The sequence below is a fragment of the Oryctolagus cuniculus genome, chromosome 13 (assembly GCF_051225735.1).
Source record: "Oryctolagus cuniculus isolate XC-2025 breed Fujian yellow rabbit chromosome 13, ASM5122573v1, whole genome shotgun sequence".
NCBI classification, from domain to species: domain Eukaryota; kingdom Metazoa; phylum Chordata; class Mammalia; order Lagomorpha; family Leporidae; genus Oryctolagus; species Oryctolagus cuniculus.
Genome location: NC_142879.1, coordinates 6,890,291 through 6,909,103, shown reverse-complemented (window position 1 = coordinate 6,909,103; position 18,813 = coordinate 6,890,291). Strand labels below are relative to the sequence as shown.

Here is an 18,813-nt window from a genome sequence, read left to right as displayed (position 1 = left end):
TTTGTGTTTCTATGGGGGTGCAAACTGTTGAAATCCTTACTTAATGCATACTAAACTGATCCTCTGTAAAAAAAAAAAAAAAAAGAAAAAAAAAAAGAAATTATCAATTCCCAACTTTACTCTCACTGGGATTAAACATGACAATAGGTCTGCTCTGATTTCATCATCATTTTAAAAAATCATCTATTATTTTTCACTTTATGTTTCTGTGTGGGAGCAAACTGTTGAAATCCATACTTAATGTATACTAAGCTGATCTTCTGTATATTAAGATAATCGAAAATGAATCTTGATGTGAATGGAAGGGGAGGGGGAGTGGGAAAGGGGAGGGTTGTGGGTGGGAGGGACGGTATGGGGGGAAAGCCATTGTAATCCATAAGTCGTACTTTGGAAATTTATATTCATTAAATAAAAGTTTAAAAAAAATAAAAATAAAAAAAAATAAAATATGTGAATATCATATTACTTGGCATGTGTTTATAAATGTTATCTTCACTGCATTATACCTACTAAATAATAATGTACCTCCTTTCCTTACTTTACCTTCCCACATTATATGATATTGACATCCAAGCTTTAAAGAAAATTATATTCATATATATATAATATATGAAGTGAAAATGGCAAAATGTTTAAAATTGTTAAATCTGAAAACATAAATATTTTTAAAAGAATGTGTCCATGTGTGCCTCAATTCAAGGCCAGCTACTCCTCTCTGATCCAGCTCCCTTCTAATGGCCAGAGAAGAGCACTGGAAGATAGCCCAACTGCTTGGACCCCTGTTACCTGCTTAGGAGACCTGTGTAAAGTTCCAGGTTCCTGGCTTCCTCCTGGCCCAGCGCTGGCTGTTGCATCATCTAGGGAGGGTACCAGCTGAAGGAAGATCTCTGTCTCGTCTCTACTCTCTGTAACTCTGACTTTCAAGATAAATAAATAAGTCTTACACACACACACACACACACACAGATGTGTCTATATCTCCTTAGGTAGACACTTCAAAGCATTTTCTAAAGGTTGTATGGATTTCCACTCCCACCAGCTGTGAGACTTCCACTTCCTCTGCACACTATGCACACTTGGCTTATACGCGTTTCCTGAGAGTGGGTAGAGGCATCCTCTTATTTTTTGAATATTCAGATCTCTACTGAAAAAGTTGAATGCTTTTCATGGCTATTGGATATTTAGATATCCTTTTTTTTATCTTTTTTCAGCTAACTTATTTTTTATTTGAAAGGCAGAGTCACAAAAAGAGAGAAAGGAAGAGACAGAGGGAGAAATCTTCCATACATTTCTTCACTCCCCAAATGACCGCAATGGCCAGAGCTGGGTAAGACAGAAACCAGGAGCCAGAAGATTCCTTCAGCCTCCTACATGGGTGCAGGGGCCCAAGCACCCAACCATCCTCTGCTGCTTTCCGGGTGCATTAACAGGGAGCTGGATCTGTAATACAAGAGCCAAGTCTCAAACAGGTGCACATAGGGGATAATAGCGCTGTATTCAGTGGCTTAGCTTGCCATGCCACAGTGCTGGCCCAGTTACTGTTGCCATTATTACTGGTTTGTAGGATGCCAGCCTGTAGTCCAGAGTTGAGTCGTCCACTGGTTATATGGGTTGCAGTTATGATAATCAATATTAATAAAAGAGTGGTAAAAATCAGTAAGTCCTTGAGGAAGAATTTATGGGAGAAGACACCTTTATTTACGTTTTAAGTATTAGTTTCATTCTTTAATATTAAGACACCAGAAATACTCTAGGAGCCAATATAATTTTGTCTTGCAGTGTGGTTTTCTGAACACAAATTGCTTTAGATGGTTGTGAGCACAAAGGTTATTTCTGGAAGAAAAGAAGTTTGGGGTAGAGTTTATGGTAAGGCAAATCTGAGGGAAATGTGGGGAGAATGAAAGAGAGTAATCAGTAATTTGTAAGGCAGCTTATCTGGATGGGGTACCAATTATAAACTGCAGTACCCCTACAGCATCCAACATTTTAGATTTATTTCTGTTCCCACAATATAACAGACAAAATTTCCTCTTCAGTATATTAATTCTTTCATGGCTATCTCGGTAAGATGTGGTTTTCAGAAGATACCGTAAAACTCAGAAGGAAGGTCCTATGTTCCCTCGTGGACGTAAGTGTTTTACAAATGAGTTCCATTGTCTTTGTCAGTATCCCAGTGTTGGGTGTGCATAATCAGTGCATTTGAAGTGACTCACGATAACCTTTGGTAACTAATGTAACTCTGAAAGCAGTAAAGTCCATCAGTTTTTTCTATGAGAAGGGGCTGTCCAGAGGTCAAGCTCACGACAGTCTGGTGCTCTGGGTCAAGTGTGGTCCTGAACAATTTCTGCTAGTCTCAGCCGCTTCTGTATCTAGTCAAATGATGAGGACAAAATAGAAAACATATTTTCATTTGTTTCTCTGGGCTAGTAATTTATTCTGTTGCTTGAATTTCCAACACGAGGATTGATTACTTTTGTTACAAAATATGACAGCAAGTAAACCACTGTTCTATATGCTTACGTATCATGTAGCCAACAATGTATAGATGAAAAGGGAAGTAGACACACATGTCTCTTATAGAACTCAAAAGATTAAAAGAGAAAAAAAACTCCTGAATATCAGATAGTTTCTAGAAACATTATAAGCTTTTTAAAATGTCCATTTATAGATTTGTTGTAAGAGATACAGTTTTCATGTAGAATACATTTTATTGAATTGTTGAAAAATGGTATTCAGTCAAAATGATGAATCTTGTTACATTTGGAAAAAGGCCTAAAGCAATATGATAGTTCTTCACAATGTGTTTGGAAAATATATATAATGAAAAAAACTATACATGGATTTCATTATTTTTTTACCAAAATAAACTTAATTCATTTTTTCATGAGCTTTCTGGAGTCCTGTAATAGAGGCTTTACAGATCCATATATGATGTATATTATGTGTACATATGCATGTATAATTGTACAAGGTCATATCATATTCTGTTAGCTTTTTCATACACCATGAATACACTTTTTCTCATTTAATCATTTTTTTGGTAGACTCCGCAATTGTGTTCTGTGCCAGATAGCAGCAGTCTTCTTCTCTTTTGTTTTTTGTTTTGCTGTTAATACTGTTATTTTATATGTCATTGAATTATTTTTTTTCTGGATTAATATTTCTACTTTAGTCTTTTTGTGGATTTTTCTCACCAAATTGAGCTTCTTTTGCATTCTTGAATGGTTTTGTGTAAAATTTGTGCATTTGCAGGTTGAAGGGCATGCTTGATTTGGGACGATTCAAGTGAAGGTGCCGCATCTCTATATAAAAATAAAAATATTCACATCCAACGCTGATATCATGAAATTATTATGATGTTACAATCTTCATAGGATCAATGGGCTGTGGATAATTTTCATATACTTCCACTACAATTGTATTTGTGCCTTTGTTTTTTTAATGGTAAATAATGATAATTTTTTACTTTTATTTTTAAATATTTAACATGGAACTGGATCACAGTAAACACTTTTGATAAGTCATCTCATTTTATCTTTACTTCCACCCAATGCCGTAGAAAATTTTAGCTCTCACCCAACAGAGACTTCAAGCTTAGATGGGTTCTGCTATATTAGCCATGTAGCCAGGACTGGGGCCTAGGCATGATCACTTCAGTCTGCTTTTTAAAATTACATGATAGGATTAGAATGTGTCTAGAATAATTTACATTTATAATGAAGTTTGGAGATGATGGAGTAGTGGTATTTCCCCTAAGAGGGCTGCTTGGTTTTCTGTTTGTTTACAATTACTTTGTTTTCCTTTTTTCTTTCTTTCTTTCTTTCATTTTTGCTTCATATTAATTTTCTTTAACTAGTTCTTACTGATTAAATTTACAAAACTTTAGCAACAAGGCTCAGCTACAATAATTCTTAAGTTAAAAATATCATCCTTAGAGTATGTAAGCCTGAAAGAAAATTTGATAAAAACTGGCAAGGATTATTTATTTCCAAGTAAATTAGCTTTGCCGATTGTATTTTAATGTAAGTAAACTTGAATATGTGTTAATGTTTATATAATTAATTACAAAACATCACTTTGAATTATGAAGGTCATTTGTCTTTAACTGTGAAATTCTCCAACTGTGAAGATAATAGGTAATAATTCAATGAAACGATAATGAAAATATTGAAAAATGCATGCACATTTCCTGACTTATTATACCTGTGTAGCCTCAGTGCTTTTCAACAGTGTTGAAAACACTGTTCACATAGCCTGTCCATTTTAGAGGTAAGAACTCATTTGTCATATGCAGACAACGAATTTCCCCCAGATAAGCTTCTGCAAGGTTCCATGTCATGCTCCACAGCGGGTTAAGCTGCGCCTTTCATACCACACACCCGACAGTTCTCTTTGAGCTCCCCAGTCTTTAAGAATGTGAAATTGTGCTTCTTGTATCCAAAAGCAGCCACCACCCAAAGGGACAGTTCTGAGAGGTCTTCCCTTGGATGCTCTGTCTACACTGTTAGTCCTTGCTCTCAAAATAGTCAGTCCCAGAGCTAAATAATATAAATTAATTGATATGTTCTCCTTCTGTATATCCTTTCTCCAAAACCATGAATGCTCTTGATAAAGGATTGTTGTCAACCCTAATCAATGTTGTATCTGAATAATCCAACATTTGTGCATTGTACGTGGCAACTCCTGTATCAGACTTTAAAACAGCTGATGATGTAAGTTTGATATTTGTGATAATCTACATAATTATATTGTGCAGAGTTAGCCTCTCTGCAGTAATGTTTGTATAACAAAGTGTGTTGCATTTTCCATCTGTGTTCACTTCATTATTTTAAAATGTATTAAGAAAGGATCTTTTACTAATACTGAAACTTGTAAGGCACATAGGGTACTTACATATGATATAGTTGAGAAATAGATTTGCTTGATAGAATGTGCTAAGAGTTTATGAATTTTTACATTGAATTCGACATCAGTGAATTCAGTTGTGAATGAGAGAGAATAAGGTAAAATTATGAATGTGATGCCATATTTTTATTGCATTTTGTGAAATATAAGAGATTAAAGCAGTAATATATAGATATATCATTTATATAATATATACATCAGATAAATAGATAAAAAGAAATTCAGCTTTTCCCTGAATTATTAACTGTTATTCAGTTTTCTTAAGTTTGTCCCTAGCTATACAATATCTGAATCTAAGAGGGGCTGTAATGATATAAAATGATACTATCTGAACTCAAAGTTTAAGTGTTAGGAGAGTTTTTTCCAGTTTCCAAGATGTGATATGTCATGAGTGTGTGCTTAAAGCCAATTTTATTCTGAAAACTACTTGAAAACACAAGTATGGCGTGTGTTTGCGGTATCGTGATGGGTATATATGTTTTTTGAATGAGTTGGAGAGCAACAGATAACCTATATGAAAGAATACTAAAATGGCCTCAAACCCTAAGTGTTACTTCAAAGTTTTTCATCTTCTATTGACTTCAAAATGCTTTTCATTTATTTTTTTAATGTTTATTTATTTATTTGAAAGGCAGATCTACAGAGAGGCAGAGGCAGAGGCAGAGACAGAGAAAGGTTTTCCATCCACTGGTTCACTCCCCAAATCGCCTCAGTAGCTGGAGCGAGGCCTATCTGAAGCCAGGAGCCAGGAGCTTCTTCAAGGTCCCCTACATGTGTGCAGGGGCCCAAGGACTTGGGCCATCTTCTACTGCTGTCTCAGGCCATAGAAGAGAGCTGGATTGGAAGTAGGGCAGTCAAGACTCAAACCGGGTCTCATATAGGATGCCAGCACTGCAGGCAGTGGCTTTAACTGCTACGCCATGGTGCCAGCCCCTCAAACTGCTAGTCATTTATATTTAACTAACAAATGGGTATGTGTATATTAAACATAGCAATATTATACATTATTTCCCTGAGCAAAAGAGATTTTCATTATCACCACTTGGGGGACAATGAGTAAAGGAAAATTCAAGTCAATATTAATTTAGGAAAAAGGGAAATTCTTCCCCATGATAAACTCTAATTTCAGATGTTGCTTTGTACACAACAGGCAGTTTGTGTTACTATGAAGGACTCATTTAGGAATTATGTCATACACGCACTCCCTGCCTTGAATTGATGAATCTATCCTACCGTCCTAGATAATTGCCTATAAATCGACAAGTCCAAAATTAATAGGCCTGTCTTTGATATCACTTCTGAAAATAGATGTGTGTTGTCGCTTCTTCTGCTGCGTGTCTTCACCAGAGACTTAGCATGCGAAGAAGCCAGCTCCTTGTGTGCCCTCCGTAGTGGCTCTACTTTGCACCATATGTTCATGTCATCTTGTCCGTTCCCCGCTTTGTTGTACACTTTTAGTGTTTCCTGTTCGAGCCAGTTCTAGTTGTTTTCATAATCCATCTTCTTGGGCCGGTGCTGCAGCTCACTTGGCTAATCCTCCGCCTGCAGCCCAGGCACCCTGGGTTCTAGTCCCAGTTGGGGCGCCGGATTCTGTTCGGTTGCTCTTCTTCCAGTCCAGCTCTCTGCTGTGGCCCAGGAGTGCAGTGGAGGATGGCCCAGGTCCTTGGGCCCTGCACCCGCATGGGAGACCAGGAGGAAGCACTTGGCTCCGGGCTTCGGATCAGTGCAGCACACCTGCCATAGCAACCATTTGGGGGGTGAACCAACAGAAAAAAGGAAGATCTTTCTCTCTCTCTCTCTCTCTCTCTCTCACTGTCTAACTCTGCCTGTCCAAAAAAAAAAAAAAATCCATCTTCTTCAGATTCATCTTTTTTTTTTTTTTTTTTTTGACAGGCAGAGTGGAGAGTGAGAGACAGAGAGAAAGGTCTTCCTTTGCCGTTGGTTCACCCTCCAATGGCCGACGCGGCTGGCGCACTGTGGCCGGCGCACCGCACCGCACCGCACCGCGCTGATCTGATGGCAGGAGTCAGGTGCTTCTCCTGGTCTCCCATGGGGTGCAGGGCCCAAGCACCTGGGCCATCCTCCACTGCACTCCCTGGCCACAGCAGAGAGCTGGCCTGGAAGAGGGGCAACCGGGACAGAATCCGGCGCCCTGACCGGGACTAGAACCCGGTGTGCCGGCGCCGCAAGGCGGAGGATTAGCCTAGTGAGCCGCGGCGCCGGCCAGATTCATCTTATTGCTGCTGCTTACTTCAGACTTCCCTCGTATCACTCATTACCCTGATGTCTTCCTTGCTTCCATTTCCATTTTCTTTCACTTCGCCAGTGCCTGTGATCTTAGACGAGAACAGTGATGCACTGTAGTCTCCTAAGTGAACCAAATTGCCCATATCCCCAGCACTTGTGCGGTTAGCTTCTGCAGAGACGTATCAGTGATAACCATGAGGGAAGAGTAAATTATATGGCCTCTTAGGAGCTGATCACCATTGGAGAAGTAGAGCAAGATAAGAGCAGAATTATATTTGGAAGAAGTAGGAGTATTCACTTTAAATAGGTTAGTCTGCATAGAGAAGGCTATTGAGCACAGACTTGAAGGGAGTGACAGTGTGGACGTGTTCAGAGGAGGAGCATCAGGATAAGGTCAGCAAGTCAGGGATCCTAAGCCAGGAGCCTGATGAATGTGTTTGAGAAAAAGCAGAAAGTGTGGTTGTAGCAGAAGGAAGGGTGAGGGGAGGCGAGTTTAGAGCAGTTACAGGTAGCTGGATAATGTGCCTATCTTTCTAGTCCTAGAAATGTCTCTAGTTTGCCCCAGAGTGAGATGAGTAACTATGGTGGATGAAGTAACCTGAATTTTAGTTTTCACAGATATCCTTGTTACTTTTTTAAAACACAAAGTTCATTACAATTGCAATTAAAATGATCTTCAGGATAAATTTCCAACTTCATATAATCAATGAAACTGTCTCATCATCTCCTAATACTGTCTTTCCCAAGACATCCAAGTAAAAAAAAATCAGTCTACAATATGAGACTTCATAATTATTTACTAAAGTGTATTGCCAGCCATATTTGATAGAAATGGCAGAATAATATAGGTAGAAATCGTTAAGGAATAGCTTGGGATGGTATTGGAACGTGAGCTTCATTTTGAAACTCATCCATACACCAGATTTTAGTCTCTGCTGAGAAAGGAGCCTCCCTCATCAAGGTGGACTGAAGGTGGGGATCATTATCTAAACAAAGAATTTCCCATGGGACAGGGAGAAGGCCTGTCTGTGAGTGAGAATTTATGCAGATGCCAGACAGAGTCAGACTGCAACACCACCAGAAAGAGGGGAGGAGATAAGTGTAGCTTTTTAAGTAGAGGAATCTAATAATGCAATCAGTTTTTAGACAGTTGCCTGGCAGATGGGTCTGATTTATTGAGGAAAGTGAAAATACTTCTTCTAAAACTCAAAGCCTTCTCCCTAACTTGAGAGGCATGTTCTTATTTTGTCTTCCCTAAAATCATGAGTTGTGATCAAAGAAGGCTTCTGCTATTTTTCTGGATGTTCTGTGCCTGACATCGGGATAAAGAAGATGAGGAAGAGTCCTGAGTGCTGTTTTGTGTTTTGCTCGTTGAGTTTTAGTCCCTGGCCCCTCTAACGATATTTACCCTCAAATGTGTAATATTAGCACGAGATAACTATGACAAACTGAATGAACATTGTAAAGTCTGATGTATACAATAAATGCAATGTTTTGTTCACCAGGTAACAGAAACACGGACCGGTCCTCTCGGCTGCAGTAACTATGACAACCTAGATTCTGTCAGTTCTGTTTTGGTTCAGAGTCCTGAGAATAAGATTCAGTTACAAGGTACGTTGGTAACATTTCACTAACAGTCTACAAGCCTTGTTGGGACTTCTTTAAAATCAGCTGTGTGTACAGTAGCAGGTGGTTCAAACCCCTGTAAATGTTATTTCATAATTTTTCAGCCATATAAACCATCTAGACCAGATGATGAAGATGTCAAAATTCACTTTTCTTTTCAAATTAGGTTCTATATAGCAATGGAAAATTTTTCTGGGTAATGTTTTTCTTGTAATCAATAATCTTTGTCTCCATAAATAGTAGAGGCCTGCTGAGCTCTCCTTTCCCTTATAAATGATGGTAAAAGTTGTAACCATGTTTATTGGTAATGTAAATGATCTGTTGGATTTCAAATTTAAACTAATATGGAAGCAAGACTGCATTCTTCTGATTAATAGAAATATACTTGAGAACATATCAACAAAATACTTGAATTCACATTATTTTCATTTTGAAAGATCAAATTTGTGCTAGTGTTAATGATTTGCAATTTTCTATTGAATGCTGATAGATAATTCAATAGAGAATGTTTTATTCATATTAACTTTTATAAATATGTACTATCACCAGAGTGGTTATAAATATGCATACTTGCTCATTCTTGTGGTTGAGGAAGAGTTTTGGATACACAGGTTGAAATATGCTCGTTGAACAAGTTCAGAAGTCTTGGTGATGACTTGTGTATATATTAAGTTGACTGATCAAAGAGGTGATTTTGAGTTGTTATTCTCTAGTATTTTTTGGAAGTATATACATTAGAGCTGTATTTACATTATTCAGCTTTACATGCAAATGCTTAAAACTTTCTGAAGCTTCACTCCTCAACTTTCCTGATGCATTTGAGATACAGGAAGACTGAGAGAAACAGGCAGATGGAGGGAGTGCTTCTGTCCTCTGGTTTACTCCCCTAAATGGCCTACAGTGGTCTGGGCTGCGCTGTGGCTTGTCCAGGAGCTGAGAACCTTCTGATGCTCCCAGAATGACTTTCAAGGATTCAGTTACCTAAGCCATCATCACTGTTCCCAGGGGCTGCATTGGCAGAAAGCTGGAATGGCAGCTGGTGGAGGCAGGCATTGAACCCAGGCACTCTGATGTGGAAAATGAGCATCATAACTGGTGGATTCACTGCTGGCCCAAATACTCTTCTCTCTTCAACATTTCAGTCTTAACAAACGTAACAGCATTCATTTGTATAAATTACCAGAAGGGCTGGCCTTGTGGTACGGCTGCCTAAGCTGCTGCTTGCAAAGCCAGTGTCTCATGCTGGAGCTCTGAGTCGAGTCCTGGTTGTTTCGCTTTTGATCCAGCTTCCTGTTAATGTGCCTGAGAAGGTGATGGAAGACGACCCAAGTGCTTGGGCACTTGGATGCATGTGACAGACCAGTAAGGAGCTCCTGGCTCTTGGGTTTTGACCTAGTCCAGAACTGGCTGTTGTGGCCATTTGGGGAGTGAACCAATTAATGGATAATCAGAGTCTCTGTATCTGTCCTTCTCTATCACTCTGCCTTTCATATACATAAATATAAAGACTGAAATGAACATTTCAGTTATCTTAAAATTACCATAAATAATAACTGCCTGTGATTTATTTTTGTATAAAAACATGTAGAAAGTACTTAATATTTCAAGACTTTGAATGTTATACAACTTATCAATATTTTACATTTAAACTTACTGAGATATTTTCTCTAAGTAGAAATTCAATCTTTCAATAATTACTTGTAATATCTACTTATTACTGTTTATTCCTTTTTAATGTATGGATTAACTTTCCTTGAAATAGATTTTAATCCAAAAAATAAAAATGTCCCATTTTCTATTTTAAAAATTGCTTTATCACAAATATTACTTATTGAAACATTTCTTTTATTCTCAGAATCAGTGCTTATTTTCAGAATAGTATATCATAAAAACAAACTTTAGCCTCCTATCTTGAAAAAAAAAAGTAACATAGGGAATAAATAAAGTCTTCCCTGTTGTGTAATTAGTATTTCTTCTCTTCAATTGATGTGACTTAGAAATGCATATCTGCATCTTTCACTTTTTTTCTGCTTTCCAGGCTTGAATTTTCAATTGTCTAGTGCAATTTGTTTTCCATCCCTGCAAACCTTACCAAAGATAATCTCGGGAAATCAATTTTAAATCCCTCAACATTCTGTATATTGTTCTTTTTGATCGTACTTCAAGTCCAAGCATACTGTCAATTCACCTTCTAGACCTCAGCATTAGCTGTAGCCTTTCACTTCACACGACAGTGTACAGTATTCACCAGTGTGATCAATATAACCTTGTGCATCTTTTTGAATGGCATTAAAGCTCCATCTCACTGTTAGTAGCAACTGAAAAACCAGTGTCACTGAACAATAATTTATTAAGGTTACTCCTGTAGGTCTTTGTGTCTTCATGCTTAGCTAGCTAATTTTAAGTTGGTTTAATGAATGGGTGGATATAGATACAGCTGATAGGATCATAGACAGGAGGAAAACAGTCTGTGTTTCTACTGTGTTTTATTTCTAACCATACAGTGTTCGGTTCAATTTTGAATCTTCCCACTTCATTGAGAACAACAATATGAGAAAATGACAGTTTTTTCAGTAAAGACCTTCTTTCAAACCTCAAACCTTATAATAGAAGAAGCATAGCTCCTGTAGTGGAATTTTATTAGAACCAAGCAAAGAAAGTGTCAGTAATCATTAACGGCAGATACATTAAGCACAAAATCAGAATAAAAACCCATAACTTAACTATCTACATAATATAACATTATGAAGATGGAATCTGAAAGTATGCAAATAACATTAATTTTGATGAAAGTTAAATGAAATTAATGTCTTCCTGCAATAAGCTCGGTTTACCAGTTTCTTTAACCTTGAAATCTGACTTTGCCAGTAAAATTACAGAACGGATATTTTTCAAAAAATAAAGAGCCTATAGACCCATATATAGTATAGCGATTAAGATGCCCCTTTAGATGCTTACATCACATATCAGAGTGCCTGGGTTCCAGTCTCAGCTCTACTTACTTCTGACTCCAGCATCCTGCTGTTGTGTGTCCTGGTTAGCAACAGCAGGTGATAGGTAGAGAAGCTGGGTCCTTGCACACACATAGAAGAACTCAGGTTGAGTTTCTAGCTCTTGGCTTTGGCCTTACCCAGCCCTCGATGCAGCAGACATTGACAAGTGAAGAAGTAGATGGGAAATTGTCTCTCTCTCTCTCTCTCTTTCTCTCTGCCTTTCAAATAAGTAAAAGATAAACAGTTTTTAATGGAAAGAATTGTATCTACAACTGCAAATTATCAATGAAAGTATATTGAGGCCGGTGCCGTGGTTCACTAGGCTAATCCTCCGCCTTGCGGCGCCGGCACACTGGGTTCTAGTCCCGGTCGGGGCGCCAGATTCTGTCCCGGTTGCCCCTCTTCCAGGCCAGCTCTCTGCTGTGGCCCAGGAGTGCAGTGAAGGATAGCCCAAGTGCTTGGGCCCTGCACCTCATGGGAGACCAGGAGAAGTACCTGGCTCCTGCCTTCGGATCAGTGTGGTGCGCCAGCCGCAGCGCGCCAGCCGCGGCAGCCATTGGAGGGTGAACCAATGGCAAAAGGAAGACCTTTCTCTCTGTCTCTCTCTCTCACTGTCCACTCTGCCTGTCAAAAACAAAAAAAAAAAAAAGAAAGAAAGAAAGAAGGTATATTGAATATACAATTAGAAATTAGTAAATATTAGAAAATATATATGGAAGTATAAGAAATTTCAACTTTTCCCATCCCTTAAAAGGCTAACATATCAAACAAGTTTTCTGTTAGTGCAAGGGTAACATGAATAATTAAAAGTCATTTATTAATTCTTGGTAGGATTTTTTGGTAAAATTTTTAGAAATTAACATGATGAATAATCCATATGATTGAATGATAAATATTTTTTATTTTCATTGACACAGGGGTAGATTTATCATATAGATAATGTCATTTAATTAATGAAATTTTTATTTAGAACAATAATTGAATGATATTGCTTCGTAAAACTTGTTTTCCACTTATTCATTTATTGGGCCAGATTTTCTCTGTGCTAACATATAAGTTTGAAACCTAGAAAAATAATTTTTACTGAAATTATGTCACTATTGCTTGAAAAAAGGATACAGAAACATTAATAGCAAAAGCTTATTCATTCATTAATTATACATGTTCTAAAAAGTATCTAGGAATGTATGAGATACATTTAATTGTATTTAATTTTAGATTATTAAAATTGTTATTTATATCAGAAGAATTTTTTAAATGAAAAGATTTCCATATTCAGAAAATTATGCAAATATACTATAAATATACTTTAATATTTCACATTATGTTTCGCAGGAGATATGTTTACATACATGCATTTGAAGGAATTACTTTCCTATTATAGAAGCCACTGGGTACCTGACAAGGGACATTGCTGGGGAATCTGAGCTTAACTGAGGACTGTGCGGATCCTTTGTGTGGTCCTTGTGGCAGAACAGACGAATAATATGCACACTGGGGCTGGGACCTAGGCACTGAGGAGAGGAGTTCAACTGAGTCTAAGCCAATAGACAAGAGGAAACCTCTTATTTTTTTATTTATTAAAGAGAGGTTTACCACAGCAAATCTGGGTTTGTCAAATCAGAAACACCCTTCACTTTGGAGCACTAAACAGAGCTCCTTGGCCACACCTACCATGTGCCAAACCTCTAGGTAGTCCCTGAGAGCAGACATGCCACTAATCCACTCAGACACAGTAAAAGGTAAAAGCTGCCACAGCAGGGGGAGGAAAAAAAAAAAGAAGAAGAAACCAAAAAGTATTTCCAGAAAAGCCAAATAAAAAATGCCCCAATTCAAGAAACAAGAATAAGGAAGACAATATGCCACCCCCAAAAGAACGCAACACTTCAGTACTAGATTGTGAAGATGATAAGATTGAAGAAATGAATAGAATTCAAAATGTTGATCATAGGATTACTTACAAGTAATCAGAAGCAAATGCATGAACTAATGAAATCTATATATGACCTGACAAAAAATTTCTCTGACCAAATTGAGATATTAAAGAGAAATCAAAATGAAATCTTAACAATGGAGAATTCAGTAGAACAAAGAATTCAGTGGAAAGCCTTAACAGCAGAATCGGTGAAGCAGAAGAAAGAATATCTGACTTAGGAGACAAAGCACAGGAATTTAAACATTCAGACCAAACAAAAGAAGAAGAAATTAGAAGACTAAAAAACAGTTTTGGTAATCTACAGGATACTATCAAATGAACCACCAAATGGGATCTAAGAGTTTCTGAAGGCGTGGAAAGAGAGAAAAAATTAAAAGGCCTCTTTAGTGAAATTATAACAGAAATATCCCCCAATTTGGAGAAAAAAAGGGACATCCAAGTACAGGAAGCACATAAAACTCCTAATAGACATGACCAGAAAATATTCACCACGACACACTGTAATCAAACTCTCCATATAGTAAAACATAAAAAAATTCTAAAATGTGCATGAGAGAAATGCCAGATTAATTTCAGAGGATCCCTAATTAGATTCACAATGGACACTCATCAAACACCACAGGCTAGGAGAGAATGGCAAGATATCTTCCAGTCTTAAGAATAAAGGACTGTCAACCCAGAATAATATACCCTGCAAAGCTCTCATTTATGAACAAAGGTGAAATAAACACCATCCATGAAAAACAGAAATTGAAAGAATTTGTCACCACCCATATAGCCCTGCAGAAGATGCTTATGGATGTTCTGCACACAGAAACACAAAACATGTTCATCACTACAGAAGAAGGTAAAGGAAGGACATCTCCTAGTAAAAGTACAAAGTAAATATAAAGTAAACAATAGGAATATTTATGGAAAAATGGCAGGGCAAGGTTGTTATTTATCAGTAGTCAGCTTGAATGTAAATGGCCTCAACTCCCCAGTGAAAAGGCACAGACAGGCTGAATGGATTAAAAAACAATACCCATTGATTTGCTGCCTACAGGAAACATATCTCACTAACAAAGATGCATGCAGACTGAAAGTGAAAAGCTGTAAAAAGATATTCCATGCTAACAGAAACCAAAAAAGAGCTGGTATAGCCATCCTAATATCAGACAAAATATACACTACACAAAAAAACTGTTACAAGAAACAAAGTAGGACACTATGTAATAATTAAGAGATCAACTCAACAGGAAGATGTTACTATGATAAATGTATATGCATCTAATTACAGGACACCTGGATATTTAAAAGAAATGTTAAGGGAATTAAAGGGGGATCTAGACTCAAATACAACAGTAATGGGGGATTTCAATACCACATTTCAGCAATGGACAGATCAACCAGACAGAAAATCAGCAAGGAAACAGTAGAGTAAATTAACACTATAAACCAAATGGTCCAATCGAAATATATAGTCTCCACCAAGAGATATTGGAACTTATAGAAGAGTTTCATAAAGTAACAGGATATAAAATCAATACACAAAAATCAATAGCCTTTGGGCCGGCGCCGTGGCTCACTAGGCTAATCCTCCGCTTTGCGGCGCTGGCACACCGGGTTCTAGTCCCGGTTGGGGCGCCAGATTCTGTCCCGGTTGCCCCTCTTCCAGGCCAGCTCTCTGCTGTGGCCCGGGAGTGCAGTGGAGGATGGCCCAAGTACTTGGGTTCTGCACCCCATGGGAGACCAGGAGAAGTACCTGGCTCCTGCCATTGGATCAGCACGGTGCGCCGGCCGCAGCACGCTGGCCGCGTCGGCCATTGGAGGGTGAACCAACAGCAAAAGGAAGACCTTTCTCTCTGTCTCTCTCTCTCACTGTCCACTCTGCCTGTCAAAAAAATAAAAATTAAAAAAAATAAAAAAATCAATAGCCTTTGTATATACAGACAACATCATGGCTGAAATTGAGTTTTTAAGATCAATACCATTCATAATAACCACACATATAAAAAATTAAAAAAAACCTTAGAATAAATTTAACCATGGATGTCAAAGTTCTCTATGATCAGAATTATAAAGATTCAAGAAAGAAATAGAAGAAGATACAAAAAATGGAAAATCTTCTATGATTATGGATTGGAAGAATCAATATCAACAAGATGTCCATTCTTCCAAAAGCAATTTACAGATTCAACCTGACACCAATCAAAATACCAAAGACATTCTTCTCAGATCTAGAAAAAAGGATGCTGAAATTGATATAGAAATATAGGAGACCTTGAATTGCTAAAGCAATCTTATGCAACAAAAACAAAGCCAGGGGCACCACAATAGTAGATATCAAGAAACCCTACAGTTATAATCAAAACAGTCTGATACTGGTACAAAAACAGATGGATAGGCAAATGAAATAGACTAAAAATACCAGAAATTAATCCAAGAATCTACAACCAGCTGATATTTGATCAAGGACCTAAAACCAGCCCCTGGAGCAAGGACAGTATCTTCAACAAATGGTGCTGGGAAAACTGGATTTCCACAAACAGAAGTATGAATCAAGATCCTACCTTTATACCTTACATGAAAATCCATTCCAAATGAATTAAAGAGCTAAATCTATGACCTAATACCATCAAATTATTAGAGAAAATTGGAGAATCCCTGCAAGATATTGGTCAGGCAAAGAACTCTTGGAAAAGACCCCAGAGATAAAGTCAAATCCAAAATTGACAAATTAGATTACATCAAATTGAGAAGCTTCTGTACTGCAAAAGAAACATTCAGGAAAACAAAGTGGCACCCCACAGAATGGGAGAACTTATTTGCAAACAATGCAACTGATAAACAATAACAAGAATACATAAAGAAATAAACAAACTCAACAACAAAACAACTCAGTTAATAAATGGGTAAAGGACTTATTCAGACATTTTTAAAAGAGGACATCCAAATGGCCAACAGACAGATGAAAAAATGTTCTAGACCACAAGCCCTCAGGGAAAGAAAAAATCAAAACCACAGTGTTTCACTTAACCCCAGTTAGAATGGCTTTCATACAGAAATCAACTAACAACAGATGCTGCAAGGATGTGGGGAAAAAGGTACCCTAATGCATTGTTGGTGGGCGGGTATACTGGTAAAGACACTGTGGAAGACAATATGGAGATGTCCAAATCTGAATATAGACCTACTATACAACGCAGCCATCCCACTCCTGAGAGTTTACCCAAGGGAAATGAAATCAGCAAATAAAAAAAAAATTATATGCACCCCCATGTTTATTGCAGCTCAATTCACAATAGCTAAGATGAGGAATCAACCTAAATGCCTGTCAACGGAAGACTAGATGAAGAAATTATGGAATATGTATTCTACGGAATACTATACAGTGTTTAAAAAAATGAAATTCTGTCATTTGCAACAAAATGAGTGAATCTGGAAAATATACTAAGTGAAATAAGCCAGTCCCAAAGGGACAAAAACCATATAATCTCCCTTATCTGTGATAACTAATAGAGCCCCTAAGAGGAAATATGTAGAAGTGAAATTGACACTTTGAGAAGCAATGACTTGAACAGCCCTTGTCTTGACTCCTGAGGAACAGTTTTTTTTTTCTTTTCCTCATTCTATTTGTTGAACTTTTAACATAAAGCTAATCATATGTATAAAAAGTCTATTTAAAATAGATGTCAGCAAAAAATAAGGGTGGGAATAAGAGAGGGAGGTGGAAGTTTGCAACTGTAAAGCTTTATAGTTCTGCATACATTCCTGTGGACTTATTTCTAAGGATACATTTTAAAAACTTGCCATAGGACCTCAAATCCGCTTAAGCTGGTTGGTAAAAATGCCATTTTAAGTGTTAACATGACCATATTAAGCATTCAAATGATCATATAGATATGGTTAAGTGTTAAAGTGATAACATAAATAAGATCACATGTCTGGTAATACTATTAGATAGAATTAAAAGGAGAGAATGTTCTAACATGGGAAGGAGTCCACGCAGCAGACTCATGGAATGACAATCACTTTATTTTTTTTAATTTTTATTTTTTTTTTGACAGGCAGAGTGGACAGTGAGAGAGAGAGAGAGAGAGAGAGAGAGAGAAGGTCTTCCTTTGCCGTTGGTTCACCCTCCAATGGCCACCACGGCTGGCGCGCTGCAGCTGGCACGCTGCAGCCAGCGCACCGCGCTGATCCAATGGCAGGAGCCAGGTACTTCTCCTGGTCTCCCATGGGGTGCAGGGCCCAAGTACTTGGACCATCCTCCACTGCCTTCCCAGGCCACAGCAGAGAGCTGTCCTGGAAGAGGGGCAACCTGGACAGAATCCAGCGCCCCGACCAGGACTAGAACCTGGTGTGCCGGTGCCGCAAGGCGGAGGATTAGCCTAGTGAACCGCAGCGCTGGCCAACAATCACTTTAAGTAACACTCTGACCTGATAATCAGCCCATAAGACATTCTGGTCTGCCTGAAAAGCCCATGAGAGCATTTAAGGCATGGAAAAGCAAGGCACTGTGGAAAAAATGTACTAAATGAAGGATCTCTATGAGAGTGACTCCAGTGGAAGGAAGTGACCATCAAAGAAGGATGCACTTTTCTCTGAAGGGAGGAGAGAATTTCCACTATGCTGATGGCCTTGTAAAGACAGAGTTTGTAGACTCAAAAGGCTTCCATAGCCTAGGCAGTTCATGTCAAGAGCCTCAGGTGGTCACTGATGTCGTACATCAGATTGTTAATTGTTGGGGTCAGTGCTGTGGCACAGTGAGTTAACGCCCTGGCCTGAAGTGCCAGCATCCCATATGGGTGCTGGTTTGAGACCTAGCTGCTCCACTTCCCATCTAGCTCTCTGCTATGGCTTGGGAAAGCAGTAGAAGATGGCCCAAATCCTTGGGCCCCTGCACCTGTATAGGAGACCCAGAGGAAGCTCCTGGTTCCTGGCTTCGAATTGGTGCAGCTCCGGCTGTTGCAGCCAATTGGGGAGTGAACCAGCAGATGGAAGAGCTCTCTCTCTCTCTCTCTCTCTCTCTCTGTAGCTCTTTATTTCAAATAAATAAGTAAATAAATAAATATTTTAAAAATTGTTAATTGTTAAATTCACAACATGAGTCACTTTGCACTA

At 38.2% G+C, this 18,813-nt stretch overlaps 1 protein-coding gene across 10 annotated transcripts in view; it reads left to right on the top strand.

The window, feature by feature from the left end:
* BRINP3 (BMP/retinoic acid inducible neural specific 3) overlaps positions 1–18,813 on the top strand; it is a 556,809-nt gene that overhangs the window by 369,301 nt on the left and 168,695 nt on the right. For all 10 annotated transcript variants that reach the window (XM_089312011.1, XM_089312013.1, XM_017347891.4 and 7 more), the window contains one exon: positions 8,658–8,763. Coding sequence is in view for 8 of the 10 variants with exons in the window: in XM_017347891.4 (XP_017203380.1) it covers positions 8,658–8,763 (106 nt within the window). In the remaining 2 variants the exon portion in view is untranslated. The remainder of the gene's footprint in view (positions 1–8,657; positions 8,764–18,813) is intronic.